This window comes from Primulina tabacum, chromosome 13, assembly GCF_025594145.1.
Source record: "Primulina tabacum isolate GXHZ01 chromosome 13, ASM2559414v2, whole genome shotgun sequence".
NCBI classification, from domain to species: domain Eukaryota; kingdom Viridiplantae; phylum Streptophyta; class Magnoliopsida; order Lamiales; family Gesneriaceae; genus Primulina; species Primulina tabacum.
This window is the reverse complement of record NC_134562.1, coordinates 26,497,014-26,509,896: the sequence shown is the minus strand read 5'-3', so window position 1 is coordinate 26,509,896 and position 12,883 is coordinate 26,497,014. Positions and strand designations below refer to the sequence as shown.

The window sequence follows — 12,883 nt, the reverse complement described above, 5'->3', positions numbered from 1 at the left end:
AGCATATCCGTATAGATCAAGGTGAATCTTCACAAGTCCCTGCCAGTGACATCCAATTTGGGGTGCAGGGCAAGGTAGAATACCAAGTGAAAAGTAAGAACGCTTGCAGAACTATGAAAATCTTGTAGATAAATCAAAGCTCGTATATTCAAATCTTCACAACTTTCCATAATCTTACAATTTTTGACTAAAGCGTCGGAGTAAAATATCATATTTCGGATTTTATTCCAATACTATCGTTATTGGATAATCACGAGTTTCCTACTTGTGACAGCTTCATGAACATGAGGATGTAGTTGGCATTGAAGTGGAACTCAAAGTTACTTTGGTTTTAGAATCACGTGTTTTGTCATCTACATTACAATCAACATCACGTAAACTAAACATTTTTTAAATTTATCTAAATTGAAAGAAAAAAAAATACTGCTAAAATAAGCCCCTTAATGTGGAATTTACTTCTGACTTTTGTAGACATAAAACCACAGAGAAAACATCAACAGAAACTAGCTATATACAAATCACAGCTGAGACACTTCTTGCATCATCATTTCTTTAACTTTACACTCCAATAGTTCTGAGCACACCTGCCCCATCCTATGGTAAAACGAGGCCATGTCCGATAGTTGCTCGATCGACATTTTCGCTATCATGGCCCTCGTGTTCTTCTCCCTTTCGTCGCTCATTTTCAATCTGTTTATGTAAACTCTCGAGTTCCTCACTGTTGCCCCCATCTGCTTGAGTCTGTTTTCTTGCTGCAGACTCAATGCAGTGTTAGCCTAATATCAACACATTTTCAATGTTTAAAATCTAGACATATATAGTGATGAAATATCATATGTTCGGTGATAGATGGATAGTAGATAGATAGACCTCAAGAAACTGAGCTCCTTCTTCAAGTTCAGAATCTTGATTTGAATCAATCTTCCCATTTCCTGCGGTATACATGTTTCTCGCAATCGAGAAACTATGAACGATCTTCTTCCTTTTCTTCTCGATTTCTTGATCAAATTTCATGTCATTTGCCACATTAGTCGAGTCGCTTAGTTTCTTCTGATAAGCCACCACAGCTCTAACAAACTCCTAGAAAACAGAGTTTTCTTGATGAAAATTAATGAAATATCCTCAAAAATTAGAACCATGTGTGATAAAAAAAAAAGTTAGAAAATTCTACTTGGTATGCAGCAGCACATCCAGGATAATCAAAAGCTTCGGTTTCTTGATTTCGCATCCGCTCGGGATGAAACTGAAGGCCCATGATGAACTTCCCCTCCTGAGGGTTATATGTATCAGGATCATAAAAACCTTCAATTAAACCATCTGGTGAAAAGGCCATTGGCACAAATCTTGGAGCCAATCTCTTCACCCCCTGATGATGATAACTATTAACCGATACCTCCATTTTCTCGACATCTAACGAATCCTTAAACCATCTATGCAATGGTGTGTTCTCCACAACTTTCACTACGTGTCTGTGACCGTCATAATCTTCGTAGTTCATGTGAACAACCCGATCTTTTTCTCCCTTTTTCGACAGCTCTCTTTCTATATCTTGATAAAGGGTGCCTCCACAATGCCACGTTCAGAACCTGCGACCCTCGGCATATGCCTAAGTAGGGTATGTTTCTTTCTAGGCAGAGCTTTGCCAGTCTTAGCTCGATTGAATCCTTCTCGCGATCAATGGCCGTGTCGCTCGCGTGTAGTTGCTTGATTTCCTCGAGTTCCTCGTGGGAGAAACCCGTTAATTCAGCATCGTAGTGGGACGGATCGATGTCTTCTCCTTCACAGAGGAGTACACCATGGATTGGTTCGAAGCTGTCTAGCAGCATGTGAACTCCATTGACTCGCGGCACGATCACTGGTGCTGCCCCGTAACTCACTATCAGATCTAAATGGTACTCACCTGATTATCAACACACAATAATATTCTTCATTCAATACTAAATTATACTGTGATAAAAAAAAAACAGATTATACAAGAAATTTCATAATGTAGAACAATTTCGAAGTTTTATTCTGGCCTACATAAATTCTTTAAAATTACTATAATTTCCCTCAAAAATAGGTTTCGACTCTAAGTCACGTCATCATCACATATAAGTGAAGATACAAAAAATTCATCTAAAACTTTCGTCTTCTTTTCTGAAAAAAGCATTCTGAAAAGCAACAAAACGTCTAAGAATTTTATTTTTATTATATATAACTTGTAGTTAAATAGTTGTAGGAAATTTTTATATACTCATAATTGCAAGGAAATAAATGTGACACGAAACAAAACGAAGTACGTACCCACAAAATCTACGAATTTATTCTTGCGTACCGTTCGTCGAGAAACGATAAGAACCCTAGGGAGGATCACTGAAAGATCTGGAGCCATTATCGATATACAAACCTTTTTCAAGGAGGAGAAATAAAGAAGTAACAAGAACTCTGAAGAGGTCAAACTTTGATCCAAATTTTGTGTAGCAGCTCATCTTAAAGCCACCTATTTTATATAGAGTAGTTGTTTAGACAATTTTTTTTAGTATAAAATATTATCTTCAACATAATATATAGTGTTCTTCAAAGAATTCGCATTTATTTAATTTGTTTGTATGTAAGTTGTTAGGTAAATACATTTCAATTACTACTCGATGATAATTAATTATAGTCTTATATTCTTATGATAGGAACATGGAAAACCACGTATTATCTTACTCTATAAGAAAAAGATGTGCTTTTCTAATAAATGAATCAGGTTATATCAGTACGAAATATTGAGGATCAAAATCTAAATTTGTCAGACAAATCTTCAACTCGATCCGACTAATGAAAAAAAATTACTTTTATGCTTACGATATTACTTTTCATTATAACTATGAACTGAATTGACTCATCTAATGAATAAAGATTCATAAAACTATCACATAGAGATCCCAACAAACTTATCATCTTCTAATCAATCAGATATTAGTATGATAAATTGATATATATATATATATATATATATATATATATATAATATATCACACACACAAACATACTTGACAAAAATTTGTATGAGACGGTCTCACGGGTCGTATTTTGTGGGACAGATCTCTCATTTGGGTCATCCATGAAAATGTATTACTTTTTATGCTTACCCGAATTCTCAATTATTGTATTAATACTAAATTTTAACCAATTGCATGTGTTTTGCCTCTTAAAAATATTTCATTGTAATGCTGAAGGTGGGCTTTGAAGATAATTCGGGTAAAACAACTGTAAGTATGTTTCTGTGTGTGTGTCTTATATATATATATATATACACACACACAAACATACTTACCGTTGTTTCACCCGAATTCTCAATTATTATATTAATACTAAATTTTAACCGATTGCATGTGTTTTTCCTCTTAAAAATATTTCATTCTAATGCGGAAGGTGGGCTTTCAAGATATCGCAAGCAAAGTCTGGCCGCCGCGTGTATTATGCAATAAAGGAGGAAATTCTTGTTAGGATCATCTTTGGTTGGTTGGGAAGTCAAACTTGAGTTAGTGTTGTGATACAGTCTCCCAAATATTACGAAACGAATCTACTTGATTCATGCTTAATATGAAAAATAATACTTTTAAAATAAAAAATAATATTTTTTCATTAGTTAGAGCTGGTCGAATACTCATCTCACAAAATTCACCCATGAAGTGATATCACAAGAGTTTTTGTAGTCAAACTTTGTGTGTGCTGATTTGGATGAATGTATCCATACAATGTTTTTGATCTTCATGCGATATGATAACTTTGGATAATTTTATTTATTTTTGAATTCTTATATTTTTATACTTGATTATGGACAACATCATCCGTACATCAAAAATTTTAATTAATGGTGGACAAATGGTAGTGTGATTTGTATGTGATGATAATAAAATGAAGATGGCATTATCAAATACGTGTATTGCGATAATTTCAATCCTTGTATGCATCCATATTCAATAGAACTCATGAGTGTAATCATTTAATACCTCTGAAATGAAAAAATAAAATAATATTAAGAAAAACTCGAATCTTTAATTTTAGAATATTTTATGTTTTAGAAAAATTAGGAATAAAAATGATGAATTTGACTATTCTTAGTAGTCTGGAACTTTGTCCGAAGGTACATGCTAATCTTGCCAACCGCACTGCCCATTAAACTAAAACTCCACTTTTTTTTCCTAGATTGAATACAATCCACAATTTTTTTCGAGATTTTTCAAATATTGTACACAAATTATGAATTAAATCTAAATGTTCTTATGAATAATCAAATAATACGCAATATCAAACGGTTGTCGTTTTATAAAAAAGTTAGAGCTAATAAGAACTATGCAATTTTCAATCTTTTAAATCATACAACCAGATCATCAGACTTTAATTGTTTTCCCAACTGGAAAATTTTTTGATTTTCAACTATCCTATATCAATAGTTGCACTTCTTGATATTAACGGGAACCCAACAAATATTTGGTTCTGATATCAATAATAAGAACGAACTCTTAATCTTATCAAAATAGTAATTTGTCTTGAAAACATGGTATTTCATAACCACGATACATTTTAATTGCTTTCTACTAAAATTGAATTTTGGAAAGTCAAATCTAAAATGCGTGCAGCTAACTATTCGAAATGACAGAGACAACCAGGAAATGGTAAGCCCACCTGATGTAATAGGCGTTGAATGATTTAAAAAGTACAAGGTCCCCACATGCATGGGGTCCAATGATGAAGACTAGAACCGGGAGTTAGTATAGAATCATCCAAGACAACCCAAGGAGAGCAATAACGGCTACCAGTTGATTGACCATCAATGGTTTCTTTCTTAGTCCACTTCCATATCAGAAACTGCTTCATTTAAGATCTTTTGCAGTTCTTTCACTCTTTGTCTTGTTAATCTTATGCAATCCTGTAGGTAAGCAATATTAAGTGTTCCCCACAAAAAATAAAAAAGAATAGGGGGGAAAAGTTAACAAAGGTGAAATGTACTTGGATGGCCGATTCATAAGCGAACCCTGGTCCACCTGGTTTATTAAGAGACACAAGATGAAATGATGAATCCAGTACCACGGTTAGATATGTTTCCATGACGGACTCTTCTTCAGATGACGGGTCGGCCAGAATGTAGCTCTTGTGAATTATGCAGGTCAATGAAAATATTGAAGTACTCAGGTGCAGCTTTCGCTTCTCTTTGTTGATAGGTTCTTTTTCACTCCTTGATCCAACATTTTCCTCCGAGACAACAACAACTCTCCCATTATCATTGAGAGCGACCGCCGGAATTTGCACTGCAAAGAATTGAGGGTGATGTCTCATCAAGTTGTATGATGGTTGGCATCAGAGAAAAGTAAATATTCAGATGTAATGTAAGAATAGAGGTTGCAGACAATGGCTCAGGTTTATCGTGTACAATTTCATTCAATCTATTCATAAAAATGGATCCAGTCATAAAACTTTCCTAGGGAGACTAGAATCAGGAAAAAATATAAAGTTACAGTAAAAAAAGGGCCTTGTCTAGTGGTATCACACATTATTTGAAAGAGAGAAATGTCCAGGCATTTAGCGAAGCGAAACTAAAAAAATAACATATTGATAATAGACACTATAATGAATAGAAAAATAAGGAGCCATCGCAGACACACAATGCAAGAGAGCCGCCACTGCAGAAAGTAGAGCAGCATCAAAGAGAGCACCATCTGCATCCAAGCAGTATACATCCTGCAAAAGGCATTCTCTGTAGGGTAAAATAAGAGTAAACTTACAATGAAAACTAAAAGATACTTTCCCGCTTGGGTGTGACAGAATGTGCCATATTGAAATACATTACCAGGTAGGCCATCCAAGCAGCTTTACCTTTGACCAAACATAATTCTTTCAAATCAAACATGCCAGAACTGCATCAATTGCAAGTATTAAGTGAACTCAGAAAGTTATTTTGCGTACGGGTGAATATGACTTAAAATTTATTGTGGTTCCTAACAATCAGGCAAAATGAATATCATCCATTCTTTTCACCATACAGAAGAACAAAAGTAAAGTATTCCACTAAGAGATTTGCTGAGGCCTCTCTGCACATGAATCATTCTCAAGAGAAATATTGCAACAGTCAATTCTGATACGGAGAGCAGAAAATGATGCATCTCTAACCGATGGATTTTTTTTTAGATAAGAAACGATATCTTATTAAACACTTATAGCTTTTAAGTACAATAAGCAGACTAGAAATCCACTCACGACAGAATACTAGACAAGACCCTAGTCCTATCAATAATACACAAGAGCTCAATCTCTCAATAAATCCTTCTTGACCTCATCTTTTAAGAATGGTTCCTAAAGTTCTAGACTAAAATCACTATCAATGGGGCACCACTCTACTCCTTCAATACCTCATCTTCTCGTCTCTGTTTTACAGTACAACTCATCAAAAAATTTAACTATGATTGATACTATTTGATCCTCATCAACGGTAACCGACCCCACCCGTCATCCCTTTCCAATTTATTGATAGTAGCCTTACTCTTCCGTTGATTCAAGAGAGAATGAAAGAACTTTGTATTGTGATCCCCTTCCTTAACCCATTGACCTTCGCTTTTTGATTGTTCATCCGATTTCTTCGACACGCCATTTCTTCTAACACCCATTTTGCTTCCTTCCTTTCGGTTGCTATCTCCTCAGATCCTCACCCCTCACTTTCCAACTCATCCAACCTTCTAATTTTCTCTCATTTCAGCCTCCCTCACCTCCACCACCCCGAAAACCTCCTCATTCCATCTTCGAATATCACATTTAATAGCTTTGAGTTTTCTCATAAATTTGCATCCCTTCCATCCTTGAAATTCTGCATTATTCCACCACGACAAAAATGATGGTTTGAAACTCTTGTGCTTCTGCCACATATTCTCAAATCTAAAAAGAGATGCCCCCCATTTAGGATAACTGGATAGTGATCCGAAGTAATTCGTAGTAGAACTCTGTCTATAAAATGAGTATATTTTCACCCATCTTCCCATGAATAAGAATATGTCTAATCTGCAACAAATGGGCAATGCCCCCAAATTTGACCTAGTGATTTTTCCATTCAATAATGGTGGATCACACAGCTCCAATTCATGTATCAATGAGTCAAAACAAAACCAAACCTACTTGTTGTTTGTGTCATACCTTTCATTTTTTTGCTTAGCGATCTCACAAAATTAAAATCTCCCCTAAACTCCATCTTTCTCCACACAACTCTCAATCCGGCCAATTCATCCCAAAAATTCTGTCTCGCTCGTGGTTTGCATGGATTGTCCAGCTGTAAACCATCAGTTGTTATTACTGTCATTCTCAACGCAAACTGATACCGAAAATTCCCCAATCAAACTATCCTTCAACGAAACCACTCTTGGATCCCACATAACCAATATCCCCCTCCCTGATCGACCGATTGCAGGTAAGGTAACTCATTCTACAAACCGTGATTTCCATACGCTAGCAATAAATCTTCTGTCCACCACCTCTCTATCTTCTTGGAGAACAACTATGTCTGGCCTCTGCTTGCGTAAAACGGCTCGAATGAGTCTCCTTCGTGTAGCTAAGCCTCCGCCCTTAATATTCCAAAAACAAATCTTCATTCAATCACTGTACAACCCGTTTGACATGATCCTTTCTCAATATTGCTTCTACTCACCATTTTTTTTAAGACACTTGCTTCGCTCATACTCATCCCGCATCCTTTTCCATGCAAGAAATCCACCTTCTCTACTCCCGGTTTAGAAAGGCAATCTTCTTCTCCAACTGAATCTTCCAGCCACGACTCCAACCCCTCATCCCCCATAACCTGCTTCTCCTCAGCTCAGGCCCTATTAATTTATTCCCCGACAAACCCGAATTTTCACCCAATAATGGCTTCCACCCCTCCCCAAAACCCCAACTTCCCAACTCACCCCCCGACGAGACCGACAATGGAATGAAGGAAAAGAAGAATGATCAAAGTGGGAAGATTTAATGGAAGTACATTCCTTGCCCTGGAGATGATGCAAACAAGCCCCATATGTTCTCCGACCTCAAAGAAGATGGTGCCGACGCGTCCGAACTTGGTGGAAAATGACTCCAAATCACTAGAACCACACCCCATCTAGGATTCGCCTCCAATCACTTCCTCAATTACTTGATCTTCCGTCGTCCATAGTCCCCACCATCTAGCCTCTCTTCTTCCGACCTCCAAATATCGTCCTTTAAAATTCCATCATGTAGATTGACCCATGCTCTTTTTTTGTTTGATTTCCTTCTGCTATAAACAATCTCAAACTTCTTCACCTCCTTCCTACTTTTCGCCCCACTCTTAGAACATTGGGCCACTTCGGCCTCATCGTTTTGCATTGAATTGATAGTCCCTCTTTAAAATTCAGCAGCCCCTCTTGGAAAGAGTCTTTTAAGAATCTTAACTTGTCCATCTCCAAACAACGGTTCTGACCCACAATACTCCCGCCTGTTCATGCCTGGGTCGTTATAGACCTTGATCCACAGGGTCAGGTTCGACATGTTGGATTAGCAGGGCTAGACACTTTATGGCTCGTGAACTTGGTCTCGCATATTCAGGTTCACAAGACTAAAACTCTCTCAACTGAAGCTGGGTGGGTTGCAGGGCTAAAGTTCTCGCTTCATTTGGTTTGGAAGTGAAGTGTATTTTAACAAAGATGAGTATCTGGTCCCAGGGCTAAGGTTCGCTCTTCAACTGGTGAGAAAGTGAAAGGGATTTCAGCGGAAAAAGATACGAGGAAGTGGTGAAAAAAGCCGACGACAAAGGCCTATGACGGCCGGTGAAGAGATGCGGTCGGCCGAGGAAGAGATGCGGTCGGTGATGATCGGAAATATGATGACACCGGTTGATGAAGATGTGTTACGAGGAAGCTGCCTCCAAACGATAGGAGAGAGCATTTTCAAAACATTCTCTCTAGGGCTCACTTCAGTTTTTTGTTTTTTAATAATATCCAGACACAACCTAAGTGAATCATGTGGTCTTTCCCTAACCAAAGGAATTTCCAACTATAGTATTCTTAATTGGACATGTAACAAACGCAACCTTCAGAACTGCTGACCAATAGAATCTTTATAGAATATAAGAAAAACTAAGATTTATCAGGGGAAAAAATGCTGGCCAAGGTAGAGGAGCCAATCGTTTAGCTTGTTGCCTTTTCCCTTCAAATTTTAAAGAACCCACATTAAACTTCTAGCAGAGGGGATTCGCAAAAAATCGGCTACTCTCTGGAATCTCTTTAACAATAAGAATTCAGGAGAAAAAATACTGAAGATATATCTTGCTTTTATTTAGTTCATGTTCATTATCGTCTTACCGGAAGAGGCTTTCGTCATTTTGATGTATTGATGCAGTATATATTCAATGTAAGATGTATTATAAATTAAAGTTACAATATCTTCCTGAAGCCATCGGAACCAAGAGTGTCACATATATCTTGCCTCAAAATGTTGTCAGATAATTGCTTTGATATTACTGGAGCTAACTCTGCTGGCCTGCCAGGACGAACCAGAGGAGAACAAATTGGGGGCATATGATAATCAATTGCTGAAGAAAAAAAGAAATAAATGATTGATAAACTGCATCTAAAGAAACACAATTGGGAGAGAATTTTTATCGACAGCGCAAACAAATTTCAACCTATGCATCCCTCATCTGGTGAATTCATGCTCGGTGTCATGACCTCCAACTTAATGGCAGCCAACATGGTCTGTGAATGATAAGAAACTTAAATTAGATAGTACAAGGGATACAAAAGATTGTGACAAAGCAGAAGTCCACCTGTCATGTTATTTCAGACCATAATGATATTGGTCTAAAAGAAAATAAAGTAAATGAGCTTGGAGAACACATGATTATCATTAGGTTGATCCAAAACAGTAAATCTATTATTTAGATACTATTCTCAAGGTTCTAAAATTCTCCAGGTGCTAATCGGGCGCCAAACCAGCGCTAGGCACCGCTAGACAGATTCTACGGTATCAAGACACTTGTAATGGTTCTTAAAATAAATTTCAACCTAAACTTTGTTAAAATCCAACTGACGCCTGGTTCATTCCTCCAGCTTTTCTGCTTAAGGCGGGTGTAGGATCCAGCCAAAGGAGAGTGGGAAAGGGAGTAGCTTGCGGGGGAAACTAAAAAGACGAAATTGGCAGAAGTTTTGTGTTTCTCACTGCAAGAACTATGGATCAGGATAACAGGCATAGGCAATGCAGGAAAAATCAAAATAAAGAAAAAATTACTTTTAGGGCCTGGTTCGATTTTTTTATGTGTGCTGTGTGCAGAAGCAGACAAAGAAGATGAGAGTGGTGCGTTAGGACAAGCGCAAGACAACAGATCGTGGTTTTAATTTGGCTTTCAATCACAAAAAATTAAAAGCAGAAACCTATAATTCTTTTTTATGTCATGTTCTGGTTTAATTGGGCTTTAAAAAATTAAAAGTCCAAAAACAATTTCCCAAAAAAATTCTAAACACCTAGGACAGCCTAGGCCCTCCTAGACCCGCCTATGCGCCCTTGCCGCCTAGCACCTTGTCGGTGCGGTTGGACGAAGCCTAGTGCCTAGAAGGCGCCTAGGCAGCCGCCTAGTCCGAGTTTTAGAACATTGATTGTTCTTAACATTTATTCCAAGCTTTTCCAAATTGTTTCGTAAAAAACTTCACTTGGAATTGAATATGAGATCTACTTGATTTCAATATTACAGAATTATTTTGGGAGGTTTCCATTCTTCAGAAGCCACGTATGCTCCTAGGCTTTCAATTTTGCTGTATACCCAATTACTCCAAAATTTCACAAAAAAATGGAACTGTGTTAGAATTGTTTTATGCAATTTCAACAAACATGAAACTTAATGTATCTCATTTCTTTTACTTGAAAGTTTTTCCAATTGTTATAGCATTCAAACTCAGAATTAAAGTCTTCAATTCCTAACTCAGAATTAAAGTCTTCAATTCCTAATTCCTTTTATTTGAGCATCAAGACTTAAGAACTCAATCAAATATTAAATGCTCAGCTCAAATATCCTGCATCACGACACAAAGTCTTTTTTTATATGAAACGTTGCATCACGACACAAATTATCTATGAGAGACAAATCAACAATACATTAAAAGAAAAACTCACAGTGCAACCTATCTTCGCCATAGCTGATCCATCGGCAGAGGCAGCAGCTCCTAGGTTTTGAAGGTTTGGCTTGAGCATGGCTCGACTTTTTGACAAAGGGAGGCAACAAAATAAAACAAAAAGAACCATTGATTCACTAACCAAGCACAACTGTCGTGTCTCTAGCTGTTTCAAGAGGCCGGCCATCAGATCTTATAGACTCGAGAAGGTGGCGCTCATGGAAACGTAGAGGAAATAGGCGCCTAAAAGCATCAAGCTCCATTGCTGATGACAAATCATGTAGCCCATTTGTTGTAGTCATTTCTAAGCAGTTTTTCTGGCACAAAAATTGCAATATACCAACTAAGACATGATTTCCTTCATTCATTATAATGAAGCCACTTCTAATCGATAAAGCAAAAGTTAGAACTTGAAAGTTACAATAACATTCAATAAAATCAAATCTTACTCCTTTATTGAACTACTATATCAGATATTCATCATTATCGTGGCAGATTCTTTATTAAGAATGTGCCACAAGAACATTCGGAAGAGGCGAAATAATATTTGGGAAAAAGAAAAACTTCTAGTATGAAAGTCAACTTCATAAAAATTCTAGAATGTGTTCGTGAAAAATCTTATCTCTCCACCTCGATTGTAAGATGAGTCAAATTTCTTAGTAAGGTCTAAAACCTATATTCACTCGTTCAATAATTTTATTAAAATGGTTTATCAAAAACTCTTGTTCAAGATCAATGAGAGTTGATTGCTTAAAACTGCTGAAACCTAATTATTTCTCTTATAAGATAACATTTAAGTTTCTTATTCCCCAATATTTTCGAGTTTTTACTTCTTATAATATAATATAGTAACATGAACTTGCGATTCTACTCCCAGCGTAATAGTTTGTAACATTTGGATCATCGTTAGGGTCTTTCAAAGCAAAATTGCTTAATACACTGAATTCTAAATTGCTTACATGATTATTTACATGAGAATAAACGTAACACCATAATAAACAGGACAATCAGTAATAATTCAGTAATTCAAACCAAAAGGCAAGAACGAATGCCCACTGACTACAAACTCATCAAATTCTTTTATCAATCATTCATTTCATCTAGATTTTCACAAATTGCACATTAACTAACAATGAACTCGGAAAACATAGTCACAGCCAATCATTCATTTTCTCTTCATCTCGAAATGAACAAAGGTCACATGATATCAAAGAAAAACCCATCAAGAGAACAAATAATCACTCAATAAACATAATAAAAGATAACAAAGCGATAGAGAGCACGAAACCCGAGAAAGAGATCGAGTAAGAAAGAGCCAGAGGTGACTCTAGCGGAACCCGAGAATGAACGTACTGCGTATCGTCAACTCAGGTGCTTCACGTTCACGGCGCCGAATCGTAGATTGATTGGGTTGATCGGAGTGAGAGAGAGCAAGAGGTCCACCGGCCGCCGCCACAGTGTACAGTGGACACAGCGAAGATGAGGAAGAGATGGAAGAACTCACGCAAAGTAAAAACCAGGGTTAGGTCCGACGAAATATTTGTATGAGAATGAATTTAATTTTGTGTTGAAATAAGAGAATTGAACGATGGTGAATCGTAAATATTTAAAATTAACGTGTAATGAGGTATATAATGAAATATTTATTTTTGGATTGTTTTTAAATAAATTTTATAAATAGATCTTTTAATGTGTGAAGAAAATTACAATTGAGCAAGGAGAAAAATTTATAAAGTGTGTAGCTTGATAAA

At 36.7% G+C, this 12,883-nt stretch overlaps 2 protein-coding genes across 3 annotated transcripts; both read right to left on the bottom strand.

Annotated features, from left to right (window-relative positions):
- Positions 1 to 308: 308 nt before the first annotated feature.
- LOC142523369 (putative glutamine amidotransferase GAT1_2.1) lies at positions 309 to 2,477 on the bottom strand. Its single transcript, XM_075627145.1, is given in 5 exon segments — positions 309 to 776; positions 871 to 1,080; positions 1,172 to 1,570; positions 1,572 to 1,900; positions 2,287 to 2,477. Coding segments are annotated over 5 exon segments (1,284 nt in total). The 5' UTR covers positions 2,375 to 2,477; the 3' UTR covers positions 309 to 518.
- Positions 2,478 to 4,467: 1,990 nt separating this feature from the next.
- On the bottom strand, positions 4,468 to 12,669 carry LOC142522612 (uncharacterized). Of its 2 annotated transcripts, none has more exons than XM_075626107.1 (9): positions 12,421 to 12,669; positions 11,275 to 11,449; positions 11,134 to 11,183; positions 9,653 to 9,722; positions 9,454 to 9,559; positions 5,822 to 5,888; positions 5,637 to 5,712; positions 4,984 to 5,282; positions 4,468 to 4,903 (listed from the first exon to the last, which is right to left on the bottom strand). In XM_075626107.1, the coding sequence occupies exons 2-9, from the start codon at positions 11,432 to 11,434 to the stop codon at positions 4,820 to 4,822; spliced, it is 912 nt and encodes a 303-aa protein (XP_075482222.1). In that variant the 5' UTR covers positions 11,435 to 11,449; positions 12,421 to 12,669; the 3' UTR covers positions 4,468 to 4,819. The 2 variants fall into 2 exon arrangements, with proteins under 2 accessions (XP_075482222.1, XP_075482221.1); XM_075626106.1 differs by having other exon boundaries at positions 12,486 to 12,669.
- Between the last annotated feature and the right edge of the window lie 214 nt (positions 12,670 to 12,883).

Coding starts and splice junctions, on each gene's coding strand:
- LOC142522612 (XM_075626107.1), bottom strand. CDS start 11,434: ATGACTACAACAAATGGGCTACATGATTTGTCATCAGCAATGGAGCTT. Junction 9,560..9,652: donor ACCAGATGAGGGATGCATAG/GTTGAAATTTGT, acceptor TTTTTTCTTCAG/CAATTGATTATCATATGCCC. Junction 5,889..9,453: donor TTATCTGACAACATTTTGAG/GCAAGATATATG, acceptor CAATTGATGCAG/TTCTGGCATGTTTGATTTGA.